The sequence below is a fragment of the Antechinus flavipes genome, chromosome 1 (genome assembly GCF_016432865.1).
Source record: "Antechinus flavipes isolate AdamAnt ecotype Samford, QLD, Australia chromosome 1, AdamAnt_v2, whole genome shotgun sequence".
Lineage (NCBI taxonomy): Eukaryota > Metazoa > Chordata > Mammalia > Dasyuromorphia > Dasyuridae > Antechinus > Antechinus flavipes.
Window position 1 is genome coordinate 225,739,844 of NC_067398.1, and position 24,307 is coordinate 225,764,150.

At 33.0% G+C, this 24,307-nt stretch overlaps 1 protein-coding gene across 2 annotated transcripts in view; it reads right to left on the reverse strand.

The window, feature by feature from the left end:
- DAPK1 (death associated protein kinase 1) overlaps nucleotides 1–24,307 on the reverse strand; it is a 224,008-nt gene that overhangs the window by 52,695 nt on the left and 147,006 nt on the right. For both annotated transcript variants that reach the window (XM_051996986.1, XM_051996995.1), the window contains 14 exons: nucleotides 21,344–21,482; nucleotides 20,525–20,654; nucleotides 20,292–20,340; nucleotides 20,176–20,202; nucleotides 19,504–19,656; nucleotides 18,864–18,909; nucleotides 17,525–17,614; nucleotides 15,663–15,755; nucleotides 12,587–12,706; nucleotides 11,502–11,600; nucleotides 10,429–10,527; nucleotides 8,369–8,467; nucleotides 6,937–7,134; nucleotides 5,183–5,380 (listed from right to left, as the gene is read on the reverse strand). In XM_051996986.1, the coding sequence (XP_051852946.1) occupies nucleotides 5,183–5,380; nucleotides 6,937–7,134; nucleotides 8,369–8,467; nucleotides 10,429–10,527; nucleotides 11,502–11,600; nucleotides 12,587–12,706; nucleotides 15,663–15,755; nucleotides 17,525–17,614; nucleotides 18,864–18,909; nucleotides 19,504–19,656; nucleotides 20,176–20,202; nucleotides 20,292–20,340; nucleotides 20,525–20,654; nucleotides 21,344–21,482 (1,540 nt within the window). The remainder of the gene's footprint in view (nucleotides 1–5,182; nucleotides 5,381–6,936; nucleotides 7,135–8,368; nucleotides 8,468–10,428; nucleotides 10,528–11,501; nucleotides 11,601–12,586; nucleotides 12,707–15,662; nucleotides 15,756–17,524; nucleotides 17,615–18,863; nucleotides 18,910–19,503; nucleotides 19,657–20,175; nucleotides 20,203–20,291; nucleotides 20,341–20,524; nucleotides 20,655–21,343; nucleotides 21,483–24,307) is intronic.

A 24,307-nucleotide genomic window follows, 5' to 3' on the forward strand; every position in this document is an offset into this window, starting at 1 on the left:
CAATCAAATCTACCATACTAGATTTGACTGATATAAGAGGATGTAAAACCAAAATGACTGACTCATTTTGAATGTAAATAAGCAGTTATTTCTGTTTTGGCCAGAAACTCTGAGGGTATTCCCCTCCTAGATTCATCCATTCATTTATTATTTATTTGGATTTTTTGGACCAGGTGAAAGAGAAGATTCTTTGCCTCAATTGCTGCCTATCCTTAATCACATGGGTGTGATCTCAGTCAAATTGAGACCTGTTGAAAAACCTTAGCTTTAGGCCAAGGTCATTTCATCCAGGGCCATCTCCAGTCATCTTAATCAATATCTTGCAAATGAATCCGGATAGTTCTGGAGGGGAAAGTGAAGCAGGTGAACTTGGAAACTCTCCCTCATGTAAATCCAATTCACTTGCACATCATGACATCACCTCCCTGATGTCATGGTCCTTTCTGAGGACTAACATCTGAATATGAAGTGGCATTATATCTGTTTTCAAGTATTTTATAGGCTGCGATATGGTGGAAAAATTTTATCTTTTTTTCCCCCTTTGCCCCAGAAAGTAGAACAATAAGATGTGTGGAAGGTGAAGAGCAGCAAATTTAAATAAATATAAGAGGGAAAATTTTAATGATAAGAGCTATCCAAAATTGAAATGAATGCTTCCTGAAGTTGTGAGTTCTTTATTTGAGGTTTCAAGAGATGTCTGAATGACTACTTCTTGGGGATCTAATACAGGGGATTCCTGTTAATATATCAGTTGCATTGGATGTCATTCAAGAACACTTCTAAATATGATTCTAAGCTGTTCTAGTTGTGATTACTGGCTGATTTTTGAGGAATTTACAAATATGCTAAACCCATAAAAAAAGTTAGCATTAACAGCACAGAATTAAAGTAGTGGGGGCAATGGTGAGATTTATTAGGCTGTGTTAAAATATTGTTTTGAAGATCATGGACAGTTCAATTTAATTCAAGTTATGGAACAACTACTATATGCGTATGTAATATAAAGATTAAAAAAAAGTAGGGTCTGTTCTTGTGGACTACAAAGATAATAATACACCAAAAAAACTACAATACAATTTAGAACTTGATAAAACATACAGAGGAAGTGAAATTGAGAATGGAAGTGGGGTAAGAATCCATTAAGAATAGGAAGAGGAAGACAAAATTTTCGCTAGTCAGAGGTGAGAAGTAAATATGATTTAGGCATTTGAGGGGCACAGTTTGTATAAGTACAAGAGGCCAGAATATATCAGATATTATTGCCAGTAATATAGTTTAGTTGGAAGGAATATGAAAAAAAAACAATTTGAAATAAATCTGGGGTCAAAAGGCCACTTCAAATAAGTGTGGAAAAAAGGAAAGTTTTGAAGAATGCAGTAATATGGTGGAGACAGTGGTGGTAGATAATTTTGGCAGCAGGATTCAGAGCTAATAGAAGAGAGGAAGGTCAATGAAGAGTATAAGAGATGACATTCATTAATGAGCTCAACTTCAATAAGGGCTTTCCTCCCTCCCCAAAGAAAATCCTTTATTTTTGTTTCTTTCCTCCCCCTCACCCAACAAATAGGTCTAGCCCATAAGAAATCAAACGGCTATGATCCTCATTCATAAGCTCTGGCTGCCATTTATTTTATTCTCCTTTGTTCTTTCAAGTAATTATAAGAAAATAGCTCTTCCTTTTAAAGCTCTTGGTGAAAGAATAATGATACAGTTATATTTTAGAGTAATGAGAGCCAAGATTCACATTCCACACATTAGTAATATGAAATTAGAATTTGAGTTCTCATTTTTTATCTTTTGGGGATGTAGTCAACATATAAAAGGTTAAATAATAGTATCTACAGGGAAAGAATGGCAATCTACTTTAAATTTGGGATGATGTCATTGATCAGTAGCAACATCGACAAGCTGATTGCTTTAAAATTATCACAATATGGCAGAATGTGATTTGATGACCTAGTTAGATCTTTCAATTATCTTTGTGTTTTCATAGTTCTTAAAAAAATGCTTTTCCTGTCACCTTTTCTCAAAAATTAGAAGATGGAACAAGACTGGCCTAAACTGTTTTATCCAAATTTAGTAATATTGTGAAAGTAAGTTTAAAAGTAAATTGGCTAAAACAAAAAAATAACAAAACCCAAACTTGGTCCCCAAAATGAGAAGAAAATATCTCCCTTCACTCCACTTTTTATTGGTAGTATACAGATAAGGAATATTGCATATATTTTATTTTTTGGGATGTTTTATTTTTGGCTGGTTTTTTTTTTCTTTCTTTAAAAATTCTTTATTATATAAAATGACTTTCTGGTGAGAAAGAGAGGGAAGAAAAAAAGGAGAATATAGTTTCTGCAAAAAGATACCAATAAAAACTTATCTAAAAATAAATTGTTGAACTCTGAGTTTAGGTACTGTGGCTCTCATAATGAAATAATTGAATTATCTAGCATCTGCTTTCACTTAGCCAAACTTCTTTGCTAGAAAAGTTATGGATAATGGACCTGGGTTTAGTGGTCCATTCAAATGGACCTACAACTCTCAAATGGAAAATCCTCCTATGAGAAGTTGATGTTATACCAGGATAATTTTAAACAAATAAAAAAATCTATAACTTTTCACAACTCTAAAGCTTTACTAAATGAATTGGTTAGCCTTCAGATATTAGCACAAGAGCCTGGAGCATAATAAATGCTTAATACATGCTAACTGACTGACTGATATTCTAGGATTATTTTTTTCAATTTTTTTTTGGCAAAAATAAACAAGAAGAAAGGGGAAGCCAAACTGCCACATTTTGAGAGGATCCATTTTTTGCACTGGGTAGGGTGATGGCAGAAGTAACTCCTCATTTCTGCCTACATGTTACTGCAAAACAGCATGAGAGCACAATGTTCCTTCACCTTCACATTGAGAAAGATATTTAAAGCTAAATGTCAGGCACTGTGAGCACAGAGTCAACTAGCATATAACATAATAAACAAAACTAAAGGTATCAAATTAGCAGCAGGAATTTTCTCTGGAGCAGCCTTTTATTCATATGAAGATTCCTGGGGGGAAGGTCCAAGTCTTAGTACTGCTTAATATTACATTTGGCTTTACTGCAAAGCTAATTTAAAATTATATGACTGATTCAGCTATATTAGAGTAAGATTGACTAACAAAATACCACCAGTTAATAGTGAGGACCTAGTATATTGCTTTTTCATACTTCCTAAAATATGAAATATGTTTATTTTAATTTCCATTATGCATGATCTCATAATAGGTTTGAGCAAGCAACATTTTTCCTTAGGAGAGGCAAAATTTGCCAAATGTCTCAGTAATTAATTTTATGTACATGAAACAAACCTTGATAAAAAATAGTGTGTCTATTAAAATGTGTGCCTCCCAAAATATAAGTTTGTTCTCAATGAAATTGTTTTTCATTCTCTCTGGTCTTTTTTGGATTTGTTTCTAAGGGGAAAAAGTTAAAAAAAAATAACCCAAACAAACCAACAGTGTTTTTACTTTTTATAACTAAACTGTCAGAGCTATGTCCATGAATATAAATTACAGGCTGGATTCTGTTTTTTTTTTTTTTTTTTTTTGGTAACAAAATCAGAAAAAATTGTGTAGAAAGAAATGAAGATAAGTTATCCAACTTCTGGAAATCAACACTTTGTACTTATATTGCATAATCCTTATGAAAATATTTTATATACACTTAATTAATTGTTCTTCCTTCTCTAACTTATTCAGAAAATAGATCTTTTTGTCTTATAAAACATTTGGAGCAAAGAAAAGATTTATAATTTTTCTCATGGCCCTGTGTACACTCAGTGAGGAAAGCTGATGGTAGAACTCAAGTATTATGATTTACAATTAAGTACTTTATCAAAATAGAACTGATGTAGGATTACTGGTTTAGGACTCAATGAGACCTCAAAACTCATCCAGTTCAATTCCCTACTTTTGCTGATTAGAAAACTAAAGATCACAGAATTTAGGTGACTTATCCAATGTTATACAAATATAATGGCACCATGAATGTTAATATTAGATACTTTGTGTATTAGGAGCTTGGCCAGGAAGGCAAAATGAAGTTTCAGCCCTTGAGAAGCTCACATTCTACTGGAAGGAGGTAAAAATATGGCAGTGATCTATGATGTCTAATTAGAAGCAAGGATAGAATTTGAACCCATTTTCTTACTCTAGTCATACTCCTTTTCTTCTATATTTTTCACTTATTCTCTTTGTAGTGTTAGAATTTCTAGAGTATAATGTGCCACCTGTATCACATTCCTTGCTTCCAGTGGGTTGGCTGTAACATCTAAGAAAATTTAAAACAACAACAATACTAGAACATCCTCATGCTTCCCTTCACTCCACTGCCAAACACCCCCACGTTGCCTAGAATGCATCTAATCAGAGGAATTGCCAGCTAAGATCTTGTTTCTCTTCCTTTCCCTTTACTCTCTCCACCTACTACTGTGCTCAGATCCCAGAGGAATCATCAACTGGGTGGCCAATTTCCCTTGCCTTTTCTTTACCCTCCCCTTACCCAGACTTCAAGGGAACAGCAGGGTATGAAGAGCAAAAGAGTTGTTCATACTACTGGATGAATTGGGAATCTCTAACTACAAACCTTCTGGTCAGATAGTGGACCATTAAGCCTCACTTTCTGCCCTGACACTGCAACCTAAAGTCCTTGTAGCATTCTCCAGATGCCTAGACACTGTTACCTTATGAGCTGGTGTACCTGAAGGATCTCCAAATCTTGCCATTTATCCTACAGTTGAATTCTTTTGTTGTGCTCTCTCCCTCAAATGTAGTGAAAGTTCAAGGATCTCCAATGCTATGTGCTAAACATATAGTTAGTGCTTAATAAAAACTTCTTAATTAATCAGTTAATTGATTAATTCATGGAAGCACACAATGTATTTTAAAATAAGGCCGGAAAAGCTTGCTATTATAAGGAATTTTCTTTTTCCTCACTAGTGAATAAATTTTTTTAATGCCGCAATTTCAAATCAAAATGCAGCAAAATTCAAATTTTATAAATATCTTTCCTTTTTGTATGTGTTGTCACATGGATTCTGTTTACTTTGCAAAATGGATGGAAACAGAAAGTTGGCAAAAAAATCCCAAATCAGTTAAATTTAAATGGCAACCATTTTTCATACTGTCATTTTCTCATCTGTTTTACCTTGTTAGTGACATCCAGAATACAGTTTGCTTCACAAAGTGCCACCACAATAGGTACATTCCCATCTTTGCAGGCCACATGTAACGGAGTATTTCCATGTCTGTCTTGGAAATCAACAAAACATCCCTGACTGATGAGAGTTTTGATCACTTCCATTTGACATCGTCTCACTGCAAGATGAAGAGCTATGTGCCCATCCTAAAAAAGAAACAACAAATAATGAAACATTTTTCAAATGAACATGGATAGAATTTCTAATTTTTTCCCCCAATGACCCAGTCTCATAAGTGATAGAATCTCACTGCTTAGGAGACAAATTTAAAAAATAGTAGGAGTAAATTTAAATCAGAAAGATTGTGAATATTTGTTGATTACACTGCCTGTATGATTTGCTTAAGCTGGGATTTAGGATGGTGTTTATAAGCAGACTGCAGAATATGACTATGTCAATGACTTATACACAAAGAGTGCTGAGAAAGAAATGTATGTCTTGAAGAAGAGGTTGGTCAGTCACATGGTGAGAATGAAAGACTATATAATAGATGGGACATCTTCATTTTTACACTAGTAGCTTTAAAATATTAAAAGACATCCAGTCTTTTGACCTCCAGTGCTTTGAGGAGATAGAGACTTTTGGAAAGATATGCATGAGGACTACACAGGGTGAAAAGGCATGGAAGGACTGTGATCTACATCAGTGGAAAGAATGCTCAAGTTGAAGAGATCCATCCAATTAACAATGTACTGTATGGACAGTACTTAGATAACTAGAATATGCATTTTAAAACTATCTACATCAGCATGGCAAAAGTAATATTTATTTCTTAAATTGTACTTTCTAATCAAATATCTTTTAAAAAGTTATAAAATATTGATTCAGCAATTTTCATCATTTTGCTGAATGGGGAAAAGGATATTAATTTTTTCAGTTAACATCAGGAGATTGCTAAAGCAATATTAAGAGCCTTCTCAAGGTCATATTGCAGCATTGTGGCAAAAGGGTTTGTATACCATGTCTGATTCTTTATATTACTGCTTAACACTTTATAAATTTTGCTATATATAATATCAGAAATAAATTCAATATATTACATTGTAGAATCTTTCATGTATAGAAGACTTGGATTTTTTAAATGATTATCTTAACTCTGGACCAAGTAAATACTTTGTAATATAGCAATAACAAAATTAACCACCTGGCCTATATATTCAGTGACAAAATGTTTTCACTTTAAATAAATATGCACTATATATAACTAGATTATATTAAACATTTCTGAAGTAAAAATTTCCATTACTTCAATTTAATTTTTCTAAATGTATTATCTTTCTATGAAATATAAAGTACCTAAAATAAATGAACTATTTATCCTAAAAATTAACAGTATTTTGTTATTTGTAAGTTTCAGTGAGGTTCATCACTTTGTTCAATATTTATAACTATTACTACTCCCAAAATGAAAAAAAATGGAAAAGAAAACTAAACATCTGCTTAATTAGAAAATCTTTCATGATGAATGTCAAATGTTAAAAAGAATAATTTTTTTTTTAAAGATAAGTTATTTTTAGGAAAGGTCATAGACATGCTACTTGGAGCAGAAAACCTTACTTAGTCTATTTAAAAGAATTACAGCTTCCTGAATTTGAGTGTGTTATTTTAGGAAAAGTAATTTAGGAGCATGGGGAGTTCTGCACCACTCTCATTCGCCACATATAATCTCCCACTAAGTGTGACTCAATCACCCATTACTCACCTTGTCGGTTGCATCAAGGTCAGCCCCATGTTCTGCAAGGCATTCCACAATATCATGGTAACCCCTGGCAGAAGCTGTCAAAAGTGGAGTCTCTCCTTCTCTGTTTTTAATGTTCACACTGCAACCAGCCTCACAAAGTGCTTTAGCCACGGAGTAATAGCCGTGCCAGGCAGCACAGTGTAGAGGAGTTTCTTCTTCCTGGGCAAATTGATTAAGGAAGTAGGAGAGAAATGAGGCAAGGGAAGATGAAAATATGTTATATGAGAGTTCCTTCCTTAGTGGCAAATCAAGCTGGGGATGTGGAAGAAGAAGAAGAACTTGCATTGACTATAATTGCATAGTATTCAAGTCCATCAAGTCCATTTATCTGAGTAAATATTATATCTCCCCCTCACCAGCCCCAAACTTAAGCTCCTTGAACTGTTTTTCATTTTGTTCTTGTATCCCCAAAGACTAGCACACCACCTTATACAGAGAAGAAAGTCAATTAAAGCTTGATCAATGAATTTCTCTACAAAATAATAAAGTTTGGAAACACAAGTATTAAGAAATACAGTTCCTCTAGAGAAGTTCTAAAAAGTAGACAACAACTCTCTCTCCTTATAATTTTTCTTTCTTAAAACAACTAGAACAACTTTGTAGATTTCTGAACCTCTTGATTCAACCATCTCAGTATGTTAAAGACAGATGACTTGACTGAGTCTATTGGCATTGTCAAACTCTTAACAATGAAAGCTTAGAAGTAAGTGAATTTCTATTTTTCTTGAAAACTACTTCATTTGTTTAACCCAAGATTCCTAAAATTAGAAAGTGGAGTTTTCACTCCAATGATTATATTTCTTCTTTTTTAAAAATAGGATTTTACTTTTCCAAATACATGCAAAGATAGTTTTCAACATTCACCTTTGCAAAACCTTATGCTTCAAATTTTTCTCCCTTTCTCTTGGCACTTTTTCTCCAAGATAGAAGCAATCCAAAATAGGTTAAATGTACACTTCTTCTAAACATATTTCCTTATTTGTAGATGATTATACCTCTAAAAGTATTTACTCATAAAGTTCTCTAATGTACACAGAAAGTAATTTTTTTCATGCTTTTTGTGATTATATACTTGTAAACTATACATATACAGAAAGATATCTAGTTGTGGGGCGTACAAAAGGCTGAAGTTTTGATCAACACTATGAATCACTAAAAATATTTATTAAAGAGTTTATTATACTTTAAAATGGCCATCATACTTCATGTTATAAAAAAGAGAAGTACATCAGCATGGATTCTGGCCTTTGGGAGCTTTCAATCTAAGATAGGACCATGAATTGCATAGACATAAAAAAGACTTTTTGATTGGTCTAATTAGAAAAAAAACCAAACCAGTAAACAAATGTAGAATGATACGGTAATATTAGTGTGTTAGTTAATGATGACCTACCTTGTCCTGAAAATTTGGATTGGACCCAATACTACAGAGTAGCTGAACTACATCAACATGGCCATATCGAGCTGCTACATGAAGGGCTGTTTCTCCAGACTGGAAAAAAAAATAAATAAAAGGCAATGCCCTTCAATCTGATGTTTTCACAACCATACATCATTTGGGGATTATAACACTTAGTGACTCTTGTACGCTCACTTATGAACACAAGAATTTCAATGAGATTACCTATGGTAGCATCAGTAATCAAACTAATCTATTTCATCAAGACTGTTCTTTCTGTCTGGAAAAGAAATGAAAAGACAGAGTGTCTCATTCTGTGGGTAAAAGCCATTCATTCACAAGCATTCATTTTAGCTCTTACACAATCTCACAAGCACAAGGAATCACAATACTAGCAACATCCCTTTGCATGATAAGCCTTGCAAAATCTGTCTTTATCTTTCCTTAAATATTGGGGCCAATAGCTAATTTAAATAATGAATACACAAGTGTTTTAAGAAAACTTTAGTGTTACATTGTTTTTTTTTTTTTTTTTTTTCAGTAGTGTCTGACTTCATGTGCCCATTTGGAGTTTTCTTGGCAAAGATATTTGGAGGAGTTTGCCATTTCTTTCTTTATTTCATTTTATAAATGAAGAAACTGAGGCAAATAGAGTTAACTGACTTGCCCATTGTCACATGTTTAATGTCTGAGGCCAGATCTGAATTCAGCATTCACCTTCCTGATTCCAGGCTTAGGACTCTGAACACTACACCACTTAGCTGCCCTGAGAAACTTCAGAAAGTATTAAGTTCAACTCTCTCATTTTACAGACAAGAAAACTGAGGCCTAGGAAAGATAAAGAACATTCCCAAAGTCACATAGCAAATGTATATCAGCAGTACTATTATGCATAGAACATATGCATAGAACCCACCTGGGGTCAAAAAGATCCAATTTCAAATCTCACATTTCAAACACTGGTTGTGTGATCTTGGGCAAGTCACCTAATTTGTTTGCCTCAGTCTTATCTGTGAAATAGGAATAAAAATAGTACCTACCCTCTCAGTGTCATTATGAGGATGAAATGAGATAATAATTGCAAAACATTTGGCAATAATTGCAATAATTGCAAAACATAGTAAATGCTATGTAAATGTTAGCTATTATTACAATGCATATGCTTATAGATATGGTTTGTATGTATCTATATATTTGTCAGTGAATATGAAATATTGATTGTTGATAGAAACAAAATCTAGACACCTGTTTCAGATCTGTCATTAATTAATGGTGATACTAAAACAAGTCACTTAACTTTGCTTAACTCAGTTGCTAATCTATAAAAAAACCTAAAATAACAAAATACTAGATTTGGTGTCAAAGAGACTTGGGCTTAAAATTTTCTATACTAACTGTGTAACTATGGATAAGTCATGTAACCTCAGCGTCAGGTCATTCTCTAAAATTATTAGTTACTATCTGTGTGTGATCTATGATGGTAGATAGAATTCCCATGCTGAAAAAAAAATCATGGATCCTTAATGTGTTGATCTATCATCTGGAAGTTAAGAATCTTACTAGATCAATGATTTAATATTTGCCTGGCAAAGAGTTTGGTATATATGTATCATCTCACTAATTCTCCCAATGTTCCAACTACTTCATACAATTAAGAAAATGGAGAAAGCAAGTACTGAAAATACTTACCTCATGGCAAGTAGTAAATCAATGAGAAAACACAGAATGGAGCTCAGTTCTCTTAGTTTAGAACCAACTCAGTGTTTTGCCCACTAGAACATTGCCATGCTTTTTGCTTTTGTTTTTTTATAAGCAGAGGGAGAACTGTTCACCATCTGCATAACACTGCCATTTGGCAGATGTAACCAACTTGGTTAATTTCAATATTATTGCAAACTATCAGCCCAAAGAATATTAAATTTTAATTATTTTCAAGGAGATTTGAGGTTTACCATTTGTCCTTTGAAGAATTTTTCACACACTAATAAACAAAGTCCACATATTCACTTTTCATCAAGTCCTTTAGTTACACTTCAGAAGATTATTACCCTTACCTTATCTTTAACATCCAAAGGGCATTTGTTCTCATTAAGAAATTTCAAGGTCTCTACATGACCATGTCGAGAAGCCCAATAAATTGCATTAGATCCAGCCTGTTTGGAAATAACATAAAAAGTCACTTCCAGATAGCTGATGGCCTCTTTTCCTAAACAAATTCATGCTCATTTATAGTCATTTTCAAATATATCAGGAAATGACCAAATCAGATATTCCAAGTAGATTCGCATTAAACTTTGACAAAAAAACATACTTTTTTGTTGGTTATATACTAGTTTAATAAACTGAAGCCAAATTTCCTAAGAATTCCTTTCCATTGTATTAGGTATAACAATAAATAACACATCCTAAGAACTGTGCATTTACTGGGTAATCTTTGATACTTCAAATAACCAATTATTCTAAAATGATACAGAAAGTGATTACTTAAACAATGTAACAGTTATTAGGAGCAAATCATAGCATCAACATTGCTACCATGAGAGCCTTCTCACAGTACATGTTTTCATGGAAACACAATAATCAAAGATTATTGTATTTATTGCTTTTCTACTGTTGCCCTAAAAACATGCTGGCAAATTCAATTTCTGGTAATGTGAAATAAATAATGGAAACTTTCCCAAGCATGATATTTAACATTGTTCAAGAAATATTATGAGTGAGATATAAAATCTGGCAGTACACAAAGAAAAAAAGAAGCAGCACAGTAACATTGAGAGTTTAGATTTATAAATTTGAGGTTGATCATGAGATCAGAGACTTAGATATAGAAAGGAGGTTATAAGCCATCAAGTCTTTCCTCCTCATTTTACAGATGAGAAAACAGACTCAGATAAGTTATATGTGCATATCAGTTATATGACTTATTTGAATCGGGATTCTAATTCAGGACTTTATACCTGCAGGTATATTATTATTGAATATGTAAGATAATTTGCTTTATGAAAAATGAACTAAGTACAGTTGTGCATTTCCCTGTTATTTTTAAAACAATGTGACACTAGTATTTAAAAAGAACATCCCAAGCTTCTTACTAATTCATTCATTTGAAATGAAACAGAATTATCACCTTATCCTGGACATCTATTCTTGCACCTCTCTTAATGAGTAATTGCAGCATCTGAATATTCCCACAGCCAGCAGCAATCAGTAATGGAGGTGTCCCATGCTGAGAATAAACAAGAGAAATAGGCTTTTCAAATACTTGAGGTTTGCTAAGAAAGAGAATAAGCCCATATTTAAATGTTTAAATGTAAATGTTAAATTGTTCTCAAAGAAGACCATGACATCAGGGAGATGCCATGACAGGCAAGTGAACTGGATTTAAGTGAGGGAGGGCTATGTCAAGTCACCAGTCTCACTTTCCCCTCCAGAGCTATCTGGGTCCAATGGCAAGATATAGATCAGTAAGACTAGAGATGGCTCTGGATGAAATGGGAGATCTGGGCCTTTTAAAGCTAAGATCTTCAACAGATCTCAGTTTGATTGAAGCCATATTCAGTTAGTGATAGGCAGCAACTGAGGCAAAGAATCTACTCTTTCACCTAGTCTCTCCCCCCCACCCCACCCCCCAAAAATAAATGAGTGCATCTGGGAGGGGAAAACCCTCAGGGTTTATGGTCAAAGCAGAAATGACTGTTATTTACATCTAATCTGAGTCAATCAGGACTCAAACAACGAGGGTAGCAGTCCTCCAGTGACATAGATGAGATGTTTTCTGTGGTTTTGTAAACTATGCATGAGTTACTTTCCCCATGGCCTTTTTCTGTACAATCAATAGCACCTCTCCCCTGCTTCTTCATAACAGAAGTGGAAGATGGTCAAGAGTCACATATCTTTCCCTGACCTAGATTCCTCTTTTATATTCATGACATTTTCATTTACAAGAATGGATGGCTTTCAGATTTTATAGGTAGAAGCACCATCATTTGATTCTTCTGTGCCAAAAGATTCTTTATTTCTAACTCAAATCAACTTGTAAACTAAAGTGACTTTGCCCTGTGGTTTAAGGGTTTCCAGTTAGCAGAGTATAGGGAATCATTTGTACTCCTTTCACCTCAAGCTTTTCAGGCGCATCCTACTTTTGATTAAAATGGCCCCTTACTATCCAAGATGACATATATGTCAGACCATCCTAGGAGAATCCTGTCAGACCTTGTTAGGTTGATTCACATCATAGTTAGTCAAAGAGCCCAGAAGGTGCTGAAGCCCAGGAACGTTGTCATCATTGATGGCATGAATGACTGCTTTCATCACAAACGAATCTTCTTCATCCTTGAAGGAAAAAGAAGAGTAAATTAGAGATGCACACACACACACACATGCACACACACACATTTACTTTTTAAATCAATGAGAATATAAGGGGTTTTCATAGGATAGGTACATACAGAATTCTAATTCCAAGAATACTATAGGTAATGAAGGGAACCATCCAAAACTACTAATTATTGATCATTTTTATGTGATTTTCATTTCTTAATATATCTTTCCCTACTTCCCCTCCCCATGGGGCCATCAGAGTATAACAAAGAAGAAAAAAGAAAGAAAGAAAAAAACCATTTCAGCAAAACTAACAAAAATAGCAATTGAATTTAACAGTATGTGAAATGTTCCAAATCCAAAATCCCCCAGTTCTGCAAAGAAGAAAGGAGATGCCTTTTCTCATCTCTTCTTTGGGAACAAGCTTGATCATCTTGGTCATCTTTTTTAAAGTTTATATTGTGACAGTAATTATATATCTTGTCTTCCTGGTAATATTTCCTTTACTTTGTGTTATACAAGTCTTTCCATAAATCTCTGTATTTTTTTCATATTCATTGTTTTTCACAGTGCAGTGATATTCTGTTACTTTATTTAGCAAAGTTTAGCAATTTTCCAGTTAATGGACATCTATTCTGCTTCCAGTTCTTTGTTACTACAGAAAGTGCTATTAGTTCTTTGAGTGTGAGGGCAATTTTTTTTTTTTGCCTTTCTTGGTATCCTTGGTGTTTAGCATAGTGTCTGGAAAATAGTAGGAGTTTAAAATTTTGCTCACTGACTGATGCATAAGTTACCTTTCTGCTTTTTACTTTCTTGGGTTATATGCTTATAAGTAAGATTTTTGGATCAGAGAATGGAAAGTTAATTTAATCCATTGAACACTGACAGTTCATCAGCATTTACATAATTAAAACTTATGTAGACTGCTAGAAAAGAAACAAATTCAGCATTGGTAATTTGTAAAATCAATTATAACTCTGTATATAATAGGAGAATGTCAATATACTAGCCTCAGCTACCACTATGATAAATGCAATAGGAATCTTATGATGCAGTTGGGTATCATGAAAGATTACTTTAGTCCTAGAGTCTGAGGACATGGATTCAAACTGGTAAATCACTTAAATTCTCTGGTCCCAGTTTTTCTCACATGTGAAATGAGGAGTGTTGACTACTAGACAGTCTCTAAGTCTTCTTAGAATTCAACATTTATGATTTTATAACAACTTAAAAGTATCTTCATTAGTAAGGAAAGGCAAAGCAGAAAAAAACATGTATTTGAAAATGTTTTCCTAATTAACTATTTTCAACTAACAATAATATTGACAACAATGGCTAGCATTTACATAGCACTTTATATATATTATCTCAGTTGAAATGAATTTGTGCTATCTCTAGTACATTTGTATGTGAGGCTATGCTAAGAATGAGTTGTTAAAAAAAATTGTCAGAAAAGTAAATCTGAAAAAACAATCAAAATGAACTATGTTCAGAGTTGGATTATAAATTTGTGACTATATCTTCCAAATGTATAAACAGTGAAAAAAATGCATTTAATACAGGTTTTTTTTTTCACAAAATGCCCAAAACATCTTTCTTCTTTATGTTATCTCTGCTCTGTAGTCTTTAAAAAACACATGTAGATTTTAATAATGTGGTTATTTATTACAAGATTAAAGTCTGTAAGACAGTTGATTCTGTGAGCTCTTAGTTATTGTACACACTTTTAAATATGCCACCATTTCTATTTTTATATTGCCATCAAAACTAACCCACAGAAAGTATCTGTATATGAGAAATGCAAGAAGAATTGAAGAAAAGGAAGAAGAGAAAAAGAAAAGATAGAAGAGGAATGAAAATATGGGATGAAAAGAAAAGAGGAAGAAACATGGAACTTCTAAGGAAACTCCTTGTAACTAACATAATAAGAAATGAATCTTTGAAGGGGAGATAGTTTTACATGACACATCACATATTTGTTCTATATTCTGTTTTAGTTAACATTAACCTTGCTGATGCTTAATCTAAAAACTCTAGCTATTATTTTAATCTATAAAATTTTACTCATTAGCATTTTATCTTAGATTACTTGTTCTCACTTATTCTATCATTGGTTATTCTGACCTCTTTAATTTTATGTTTCTCCTTATCCTATTCTCCATATTTAACATTTAGGGTCAGTTAAGCTTAAGGGTAAGGGAGAAATTTCAGTCAGGGGTGGATACTATTCAGGACCTATGAAAATATTAAATTGCCAGAGGCAAGACAGTTCCCATGAAAAAAATCTGTATCTGAAGGGTTTCTGTCCCTCTAGATCTAACAAAAAGTCCTGTTGTTGACTATAAGGGAAAGGCTCATCTAACTCAGATGTGTAGACTCTTATTGGCAGGGTTAATCTGAGATTAGCTTTCAATTTGGATTGGGGGAAAAATCTGTGTTCATTGTAAATGGCCTTTGGGCAGGGAGTACATTGTTAATAAATCAAATGGAGCTTTGGCAATTATGCTTGGGTAATAAAGCTTCATAAACTCCTCTTAGGGCATAACAGCAGCTACTCTTACATTTCCTTTCTCCCCTGTGGTGGTTTTCTCTTTCTCTAATACTATTTATAATCTGAGATTCCATATGATCAATGGATGTGGATAGCTCATTTTAGTAGCTATAAATGGCCAGGAACAATAAGGCCCTTTTAGAATGGACCAATTCCTTCCTTTAACTACTCTCTTCAAAAGAAGAGACGAGGAAGAAGGAGCAATATCAACCATAACAACAAAGCAAAGATAGAAGAGTATATTCTATCAGTCTCTTCTCAAGAAGAGCTAAAACAATAACATATTAAGTTTATTCAGATTCTTAACTCTTTCATGTTGCAGAGGAATATAAGCTATATTATATATATGAATATATGAATATACATACACATATAATATTAAGAAGAGACCACATGAAAGGCAACATGCCTGCTTACCAGAGTATCATCACTTCTGGCGACGCTCATGTTACTCCTAGATAAGAAGGACCTGGATAATCTTTGGCACAGTGATATCAATCGAACAGATTGCTTGGAAGAGATACATACATACACACACACACACACACACACACACACAAGAAAGAAAATTTTAGATAACAATGCTCAGATTCATGTAAATTATAAGCACTTTGAGACAGCTTTCTCCAACGACACTATAAATTACTGGTAGATGAATACTTTGCTCACATGGAAGAGTTTGTGAAGCATGATTAGATGGAGTGCATTCTATCAGCATTGAATGAATAGTATTTTATCCCCTTAGGAAGCAACCCTACAGCTACATATCTGCTACAACAAAGGATTCTCTTCTTGGTATTTCATTCCATTATAGGGTCAGAAAAGCAGTCCAATATAAAATTTAGGAGGTGTATGAAAGAAGTGGACAAATTCATTGTAAGAAAGCTCTATGATTATATGATTTTAGCAAGGGAAAAATGTTAACCAATATTTCTATTTGTATAATACTTTTTTATTTGACAGAATCATGTAATGCATGAACTAGGCATTTACAAAATTTTACCCATCATCTATTCACCAACAAGAAAAGAAGGGACTCTTCTTAGAGATGATCAAGTCCAACCCTCTAATGTTACAGATGAAGAAATAAAAGTCCATAAAGTTTAAGTAATATGTTCAAGGTGACATAAATAATAAGTAGTTGAAATTTGAACTCAGATCCCTCAATTGATTCCATTGTAATATACTGCCTCTAGGCGGGGAATTGTTTTGTTTGTAAGAGAAAAATATTAACATTTTAATAACAAAAGCAGAAGCAACATGATAGATTTATGTGTGTGAAACATTTGGATATTCTTAGTAAGTTCTAAACCTTGATAGGAGGATCAATGCTAAATGAGGTTGAAATTCATTAAGGTGGATGGAAGACATGTCTTCTGAAAATATCCCACTTGGTATCTTTAATGGTGATTTCTTAAGCATGGATTTCCTTCAAGGATGCAAAAATGAAACACATTTTAAGTTCAATAGAAAGAGGTTTGGATTTGGAAGCAAAAGGTATACATTTGAATTTCAGTTTTGCTACTTAGGAGAGATTCTAAATAGTCTGCAAAGGCTCTGTAAAACAGAGATTGTGCTAGATTACTTTTGATATTCCTTTCACTTCTAAATCTCTTATCGTATAATTCTAGCATGGAGTTGGGGCCATTATACTTAACTTTTGACTTGATTCTAGATGTTTCTTGTTAGTATGAAACTGAAGGCTAACTTAGGGTTTTTATTCTCTTTTTCTCTCAAAAGTTTTTATGAAAACAATTATATCTCATATCCTCCCTTAAAGGGAGAGCAAAATGAAGAGTTAGATGGATTGAAAGAATAAGAGAGGTTAAATGCCTATGACAGTACTGAAATTTTAAAATATTTCTTTCCAAAAGGAAAGAAAATATTAATTGTAAAACAAAAAAGAACACTTTTAGCTAATCATACAAACATTCTTCATTTAAATATCATGTTGCTTAAATTAATGAATAAATGAATGGAAATGGACAGCTATTTATCTGTTCTGGGAAACATTATGATTAATTTTGAGTTTGTTTAAAATACATACTTTTATATGAATAACAATTTATATGATAATTATATAAAATTCCACTAAAAGTAGGAGATTAAATATCTTAATTGGAACACTTTAAAAACTCTTTGTAAAACAGAGGGGAACAGCAGAGCATTAGACAATAAAATAAAATAACTTAATTTTACACATTGTCAACATAAAATAGGACAGAATTTCAGACTGAAATAAAAATAATTAATGCTTCTACTTTGTGCAATATACTTACCTTCCATTTTTTTCGGGCTGCAAACTTTTTGAATTTTTCCATATTTACTGCAGATGCCTTCCTACTAAGTGCTTGTTGACTATCTTTAGGCTAAACAGAGAATCAAAAATCAGAAAATTTAAAACAATTCCTCCTACATTACTTCATAATAATCAAGCTTCTCTGTTTTCTCATATTATTCAGTGTATACATACATATACCTTATTAAAGACACATACATACATATACTTTATTAAAGCACTTAAGAATGGTTTGGGAATAATGCACAGGGAGCTTGGGGAGCCATTGACAAAAGTTTACCATAGTATATTAGATGGAAAAAAAAGAGTCCCTTTAACATGGGAAAAGACAATGCAGATAAGATTGAATTCGAATATAAAATTTAAGGGGTGTATGCAGGAAGTGGAAAAATTTACCATAAGGAAGCTTTATAATTATATGACTTTAACAGGAGGAAAATGTTACCTAATGTTTCATGTTCTGAACATTTCTGTTACACTTTTTCATTTGATAGAATTACATAATTTGATTTAAAAAATAATTATAATTTTTTATTGACAGAACCCAAGCCAGGGTAATTTTTTACAGCATTATCCCTTGCACTCACTTCTGTTCTGATTTTTCCCCTCCCTCCCTCCATCCCCTCCCCCAGATGGCAAACAGTCCTATACATGTTAAATATGTCACAGTATATCCTAGATACAATATATGTGTGCAAAACTGAACAGTTCTCTTATTGCACAGGACATAATTTGATATTTTAAGGTACTTTAAGGACAAGCTATCTAAATCTTCTATACAGTGTCTAAATCCCTTTTGCATCTCTGAAAAAGTCATCTATATCTTTTGCATATTAGTGAAAGAAAATGTATATCTATATATATAAACATGCACATACACATCCTTTAGAATATAATGACAGGTCACTTTCTTCATGGATGAGCTATTCTCTAGTTATGGCAACTCCAACTTTTAGATCACTTTTCACTGGATCCAAATCCACCTCCAATACCTTCTCCTGATGAGAAACAGCTATATCCTACTCTACATGAAAACGTTTCATATATATGAAGATATGTTTCCTTCATTTTCTCTTCTCTAGGTTAATTAAGCACACTTAATTCCTTCAACCATTTCTCTATACCAAGAGCTTTTCACCCTTTTAATTGCTTTCATTTGAATTTAGAAATATGGATCTGAAGAAATGGATATATTATTTTAAATGCAATCTCAGGGGATATGCAATAGAAAAAATATTAACTTGAGGTTTTACATATAAGCTTAAAGATTTTAAAAATCTAAAAAAAAAAATTAAAATATGACAACATATAACACTTACCTTAATCCAAGGATGTTGCAAACTATCTTGAATTGTCATTCTTTTCCTTTTGAGGGGAGGAAGAAAAAAATATTTGAACCATAGTGGCAAGCATTAAGGTTATCTCAATGTAAACATAAAAAAACACATTGTTGTTGCTCAGTTATGTCTGACTCTTAGAAATTCTACATTTGGAGTTTTCATAGCCAAAATATTGGAGAAATTTGACATTTGCTTTTCTAGCTCATTTTATAGATGAGGAAATGGAGGCAAAGAGGTTTAAAGTGACTTGCCTAGAATCATACATAATTATGTGGGGTCACATTTGAACTTAGGTCTTCCTGACTGCAGGCCTGGTGCTCTCTCCATTGTTCTAGCTGCTTGGCAAACTATATACAAAAACTCTATGGTACTGTTTATACAGTATAGAAAAATGCTGAAAACTACATTTGCCTATTATTTGCAAATCATTTGCCAAGGCAGGATAAGAAAGCTTGTGCCTGTGTAGAAGATGGTGCATTTTCTGAATGTTTTTCACATAGTACATTTTCCTTTTGTCAGCAAAGAAGTAGCCAATATGTACAAAGCTCAAACTTTTACCCATGCTCAAAATGACAAGCTAACATACATCTCTGTACAGGCAGGGACAACAGACACTTACTTTGGGTCCTTAACTAGGAGTCTTCTTATGAAGTCTTTGGCTAAAGCACTGGTATTACTGAAGAATTCTTCCTCAAATTCATAGTTCACAGCAGATACATTTGCCAACGTTTCTTGCTTTGTATCACCAAGGAATGGTGAGGCACCACTAAGACTGTAAAAATAAAAATGGAACATAGGACATTTACAGTTAGTCCTTGTGCACTAAACTTTTTTTTAATTACCTGATAAGGGAAGAGTAGAAAAGAATTATTTCTTGATATGTAGAAATACTATTTTAGAAGATAGTTACTTTTTTATATGATAGTTAATTATAACTGGCAAAAGCTTGGATTCATTCAAAAGATTCATTTAAAAAAATCAAGTTATAACAATCTTGTCATCTAATACCTCCTTTTAAAAATGTTCTCAGTAGTGATCAACAGCAAAGCTTTTATCCACTGTGATATTACAATTTTGACTTAATATTTAAAATTAGAAGTAAAAATTTAATGAACAAAAGGTAACTATGTATATTGTAACAGAATATAAATGTGATCCTGTTTCATTTAATATTAAGTAGGATAACCAAAGTCAGATGAACAAAATGGGATAAACAAAATTTTAAGATCACTAAATATACATGTTTTCAAAGAAAAATATAAGCCTATATTTTGTGAACTTGGGTACTTACAGAATATAGGTTATTACACCAATGCTCCTAGGAAAGAAAAAAAATATATATATATATACATCAGAAGGTAGTGAAACAGATAAGAAAATGAGTAGAATAATGGAAAGGTTACTTACCACATATCTGCCTCAAGACCAAGAGGTTCATAGTTTACTATTTCAGGAGCTAAGAAAAAAAACAAAGATATATTAAGTTCTAGAAATAAGTGACCTAATGGTTGATATTATTATGTGAATTTGAAACAGTTTAAAATAATTCTCTTAAAATCAGAGAAGTATGAGAAATATTGCCATGGAAAAATGGTTATTCTTCTACCATAATCTAATGCCTACAGGAACATCACACTCACCAACAAACTCTGGGGTCCCAAAGATATTTTTAAATTCATTTCCAAAGTCAATTTTGTGTGCCAAGCCAAAGTCAATTATCTTGATCCGAGGTTTTGGGACATTCCTATCCAGAAGCATTATGTTTTCAGGCTTTTGAAAAGAAAAATTAAAAGCTATCATATATTATTCTGAGGAAATAGCTACAAAATACTTCTTACCCTCTCCCAAAATAACTAAGGTCTTTTGAGGTTTGGGATCATTTCTTATATTTCTTCATATTTCTCACAGTATCTTGCAGAAAGCAGGATAAGTCTATTGTGATTGGTTAGTCAATTGAGAATTTCAACCTGGGCTCATCATGTTCTAAATGTTACCACAATTCTGTGATAACCTCTGGATGAGATGGACATGTGTATAGTTGGAAGAAATTCCTGTGGCATCTAAAATAATCTTGAGCTAAGCAAGTATTTGGAACTTTCAGGTTTCAGGTTTTATTCAAAGAAAAGTCAGACTCATAGGTAAATTGAAAGTACTTCCTCATTTAATATGTATTATGTACTTACTATGTGCAAGCACCTATCCTAGACTTAACAAAAAGATGCATAAGACATGATCACTGCTTTCCATAAAGTCACAACACTTCCCACAAAGAAGGTGAGAGACTGTTATATTATGTATTTTTAAAATATTTTTTATTTCACTTGGCAATTCCATTTATTAAATTAAGTGAAATATGTTATACTCATAGCTTTCCTTGAACTGTTAATTTTTTTAAAATACCAATAAAAACATTTTTAAAAAAAGAACTTCTATATTTTGCTTTATACATAGCAACATACCTTCAGATCAAAGTGAGCAATGTGCTGGGAATGGAGGTAGTAAACACCATTAAGGATTTGTTTGAGAAATTCGGTAGCTTCTTCTTCAGTCAAAGATTCTTTTTCAGCTAAAAAGTCAAAGAGTTCTCCACCTGCAACACTGTGAGAAAGAAAAGTGTTATTGATTGATATTTTGAAGTGACATCAATTTATCTTTTGCTTAGCTTCTTTCAGTCACATATCTGACAGTTCAAATTCTAAATCTAGAAAAAAAATTAAAGAATTAAGAATCAGGGAAGCCAATATGGCAGCTTGGGAACATGCTAGATAGATCACTGTGCAGGTATTGAGGAAATATTATCATGATGAGCTCAAATTTGGCTTCAGACACTTATTAGCTATGTGAACCTGGACAATTCATTTAATCCTATTGGCCTCAGTTTCCTTATTTGTAAAATCATCTGGAAAAAAAAAGGCAAATCACTCTAATATCTTTGCCAAGAAAACTCCAAAATGGGGTCATAAAGAGTTATTGAAAAATGCCTTAACAATAAAGCCAATATTCAAGAAGTCATAAATACTTTTAGACTTGTATTTTACATCATTGATCATGTTATGATTCAGAATATTTTAGAGGCAGTTCTATTAAAATGGAACTGCCTTTTTTACCGGGAGAAGAGAAAGATTAAATTATTTAAAAGAATAATTCTAATTTTTAAAAGCCATATTAAATCTTGAATGCAAAATATAAACTAATTTTGTGGCATGATTTATGGTATGTCTTCTCCAGTATTTAAGATGATGAACTGAAAATATGTATAATAGGAAACTCTTCAGAAGAGTAAAACTAATTAATATTTTAAAATAATCTTTGTAGTTTAACTACACAGAGAAATAAAACCACAATTGTACTGCAGTTAAGAAAAAGTACATATTAAATAAATTGCCTTTTTATTAAGGAAGACAAATATTGAGTGTGTGTGTGTGTGTGTGTGTGTATGTGTGTAACCTCTAATTGTCTGATTGCACTTGTATAGATATTGGTGCTTATTAATTTAAAAGGGGAGGGGAATCAGCTTTTCTAAAACCAAATTCCAGATTTTGAGTTCTCCCCTTTATGTACTATAAAATGATTATATCATATATATGAATATATGTATGCATGTTTGAGTATGTTTTGATTATATCTTTCTTCCTGAAAAGTTTACCATGTTATTTAAAGATGTTCAAAAATGAGTCTTTCTCACTCTACCAACTATTCTAAAAACTGTTATGAAACTAGAAGCTTGTGGGTTCAGCACTTCTAGAAAAGAGGCTATTCAACTATATCAGAAGCTAAACTACCTGATTCTGGCTATCTTTACTCAATGGCCTCTTCAAATCCCAGTTAAAATCCTGTCTTTTAAAAGAAACCTTTCCTAATACCCCTTTAATGTTAGTCCCTGCCCTTTGTGATTACTTGTAATTCATCCTGTCCATATCCTGTTTGAACATTAACTCTTTGCATGTTGTTTTCCCCCATTAAACTTTGAACTTCTTGAAAGTGGGTTTTTTTTTTTTTTTTTTTTTGGTCTTTCTTTGTATTCCCAGGACATACTAAGCATGGGAGGGGGGGGGGGGAGCTTAATAAATGCACCCTTTCACTGTTGTTGTTTCTGCAACATATTGGGTATAATAGTAAATGTGTTGAAAGGAGATGAAAGAGGAAATGACCACCAGATGTAGGATGATAGGAGCAGCAATACCGACAAATGGGATAGTAGGTGAATGAAATCAGAGCTGTGTGTATGTGAATCTTTTTTAAAAATCTAACTCTAATCTCCAATGCCTCATCATGACAGAAAAGTAAGATTAGATTCTTAAAAGGTATGGTAAAAGTACGCAAGATAGGATAAGACTGGTAATACTCTAGGTATGTGTGATCTCATTAAGGTGTACATCCCATTCAGGGATACAGATTGCAATAGATCCTTCTAGTCCATCCTTTCAACTCTCTCCTCCCATAAACTTGCCATAGAGAATCCACCTATTACACTATGGTCTTTTCATATTCTCCTTGTAGGGATATCTAAAATTGTTCATACCACTACCCCGTGTGATTCTTTATTTGAGATGTGTTGCTGCCTACCAAACTGAAAAGGCTTATAGGCCTAGCAACAAATTATTTGTCTCTCCTCCAAGGAAAAGCCTAGTTAAGTGTGGTGAGGCTCATCATAAGAGGCTTGGCAAACCAGATGATGAATTTTTATTTTTGTGATTGCAATTAATTGCTTTGTTAATTAGCATGGAAAAACGTTATGAACCATATAAGTAGAAAAAATTATTTAAACTGATAAAGTCAAGGATCCTTGAATCATTTGTAGCTCACACTTGAAATTTAAAGCAGTAAGGAAGCTTGGAGAGTAGATATTCAAATCCCATCATTTACAGATGAGACAAATGAGAATCACCAGGTGGGTTAATGAGGAATTGGAAGATTAAGGAGTTAGAGAGAGCATCAATCAATGTGAATATTGAAGACTCCTGGTTTAAGGACAAGAGTTGAAAAGAGAAAATGATGAGCCAACTGCTAAACACCTGCAGAAAGATTCAGTACACATCAGCTACCATGGTCTGTATTGGATGTAAAATTTTGACTGAGTGGATTTCACAGGAGGTAAGATTGATGAGTCACAGTAATATGGGAAGCAGCAGTAATGGGAAAGGAGTATTCCAATTTTCCTTTAAAGACCAGTATATTAGGGAGTGTGGGAATAGGAAATGCCATTGCTGGGGAGTATCATTGGGAAGATGTTGTATTCAAGGGGAAGCCAGCGAGCTCTCAATGAGGACTAGTAGATAGAAGAAGGGAGAGGAAAAACATGTCTAAGATGAAGGGAAATTGATTCATTATGAAATAAGGATTCCAGAAATCATAATGAAAGAGATGGGTATAATTGGAATGGGGAATGATTGGGGCAGAGTTGAAGAGAATGAGGACAAAAG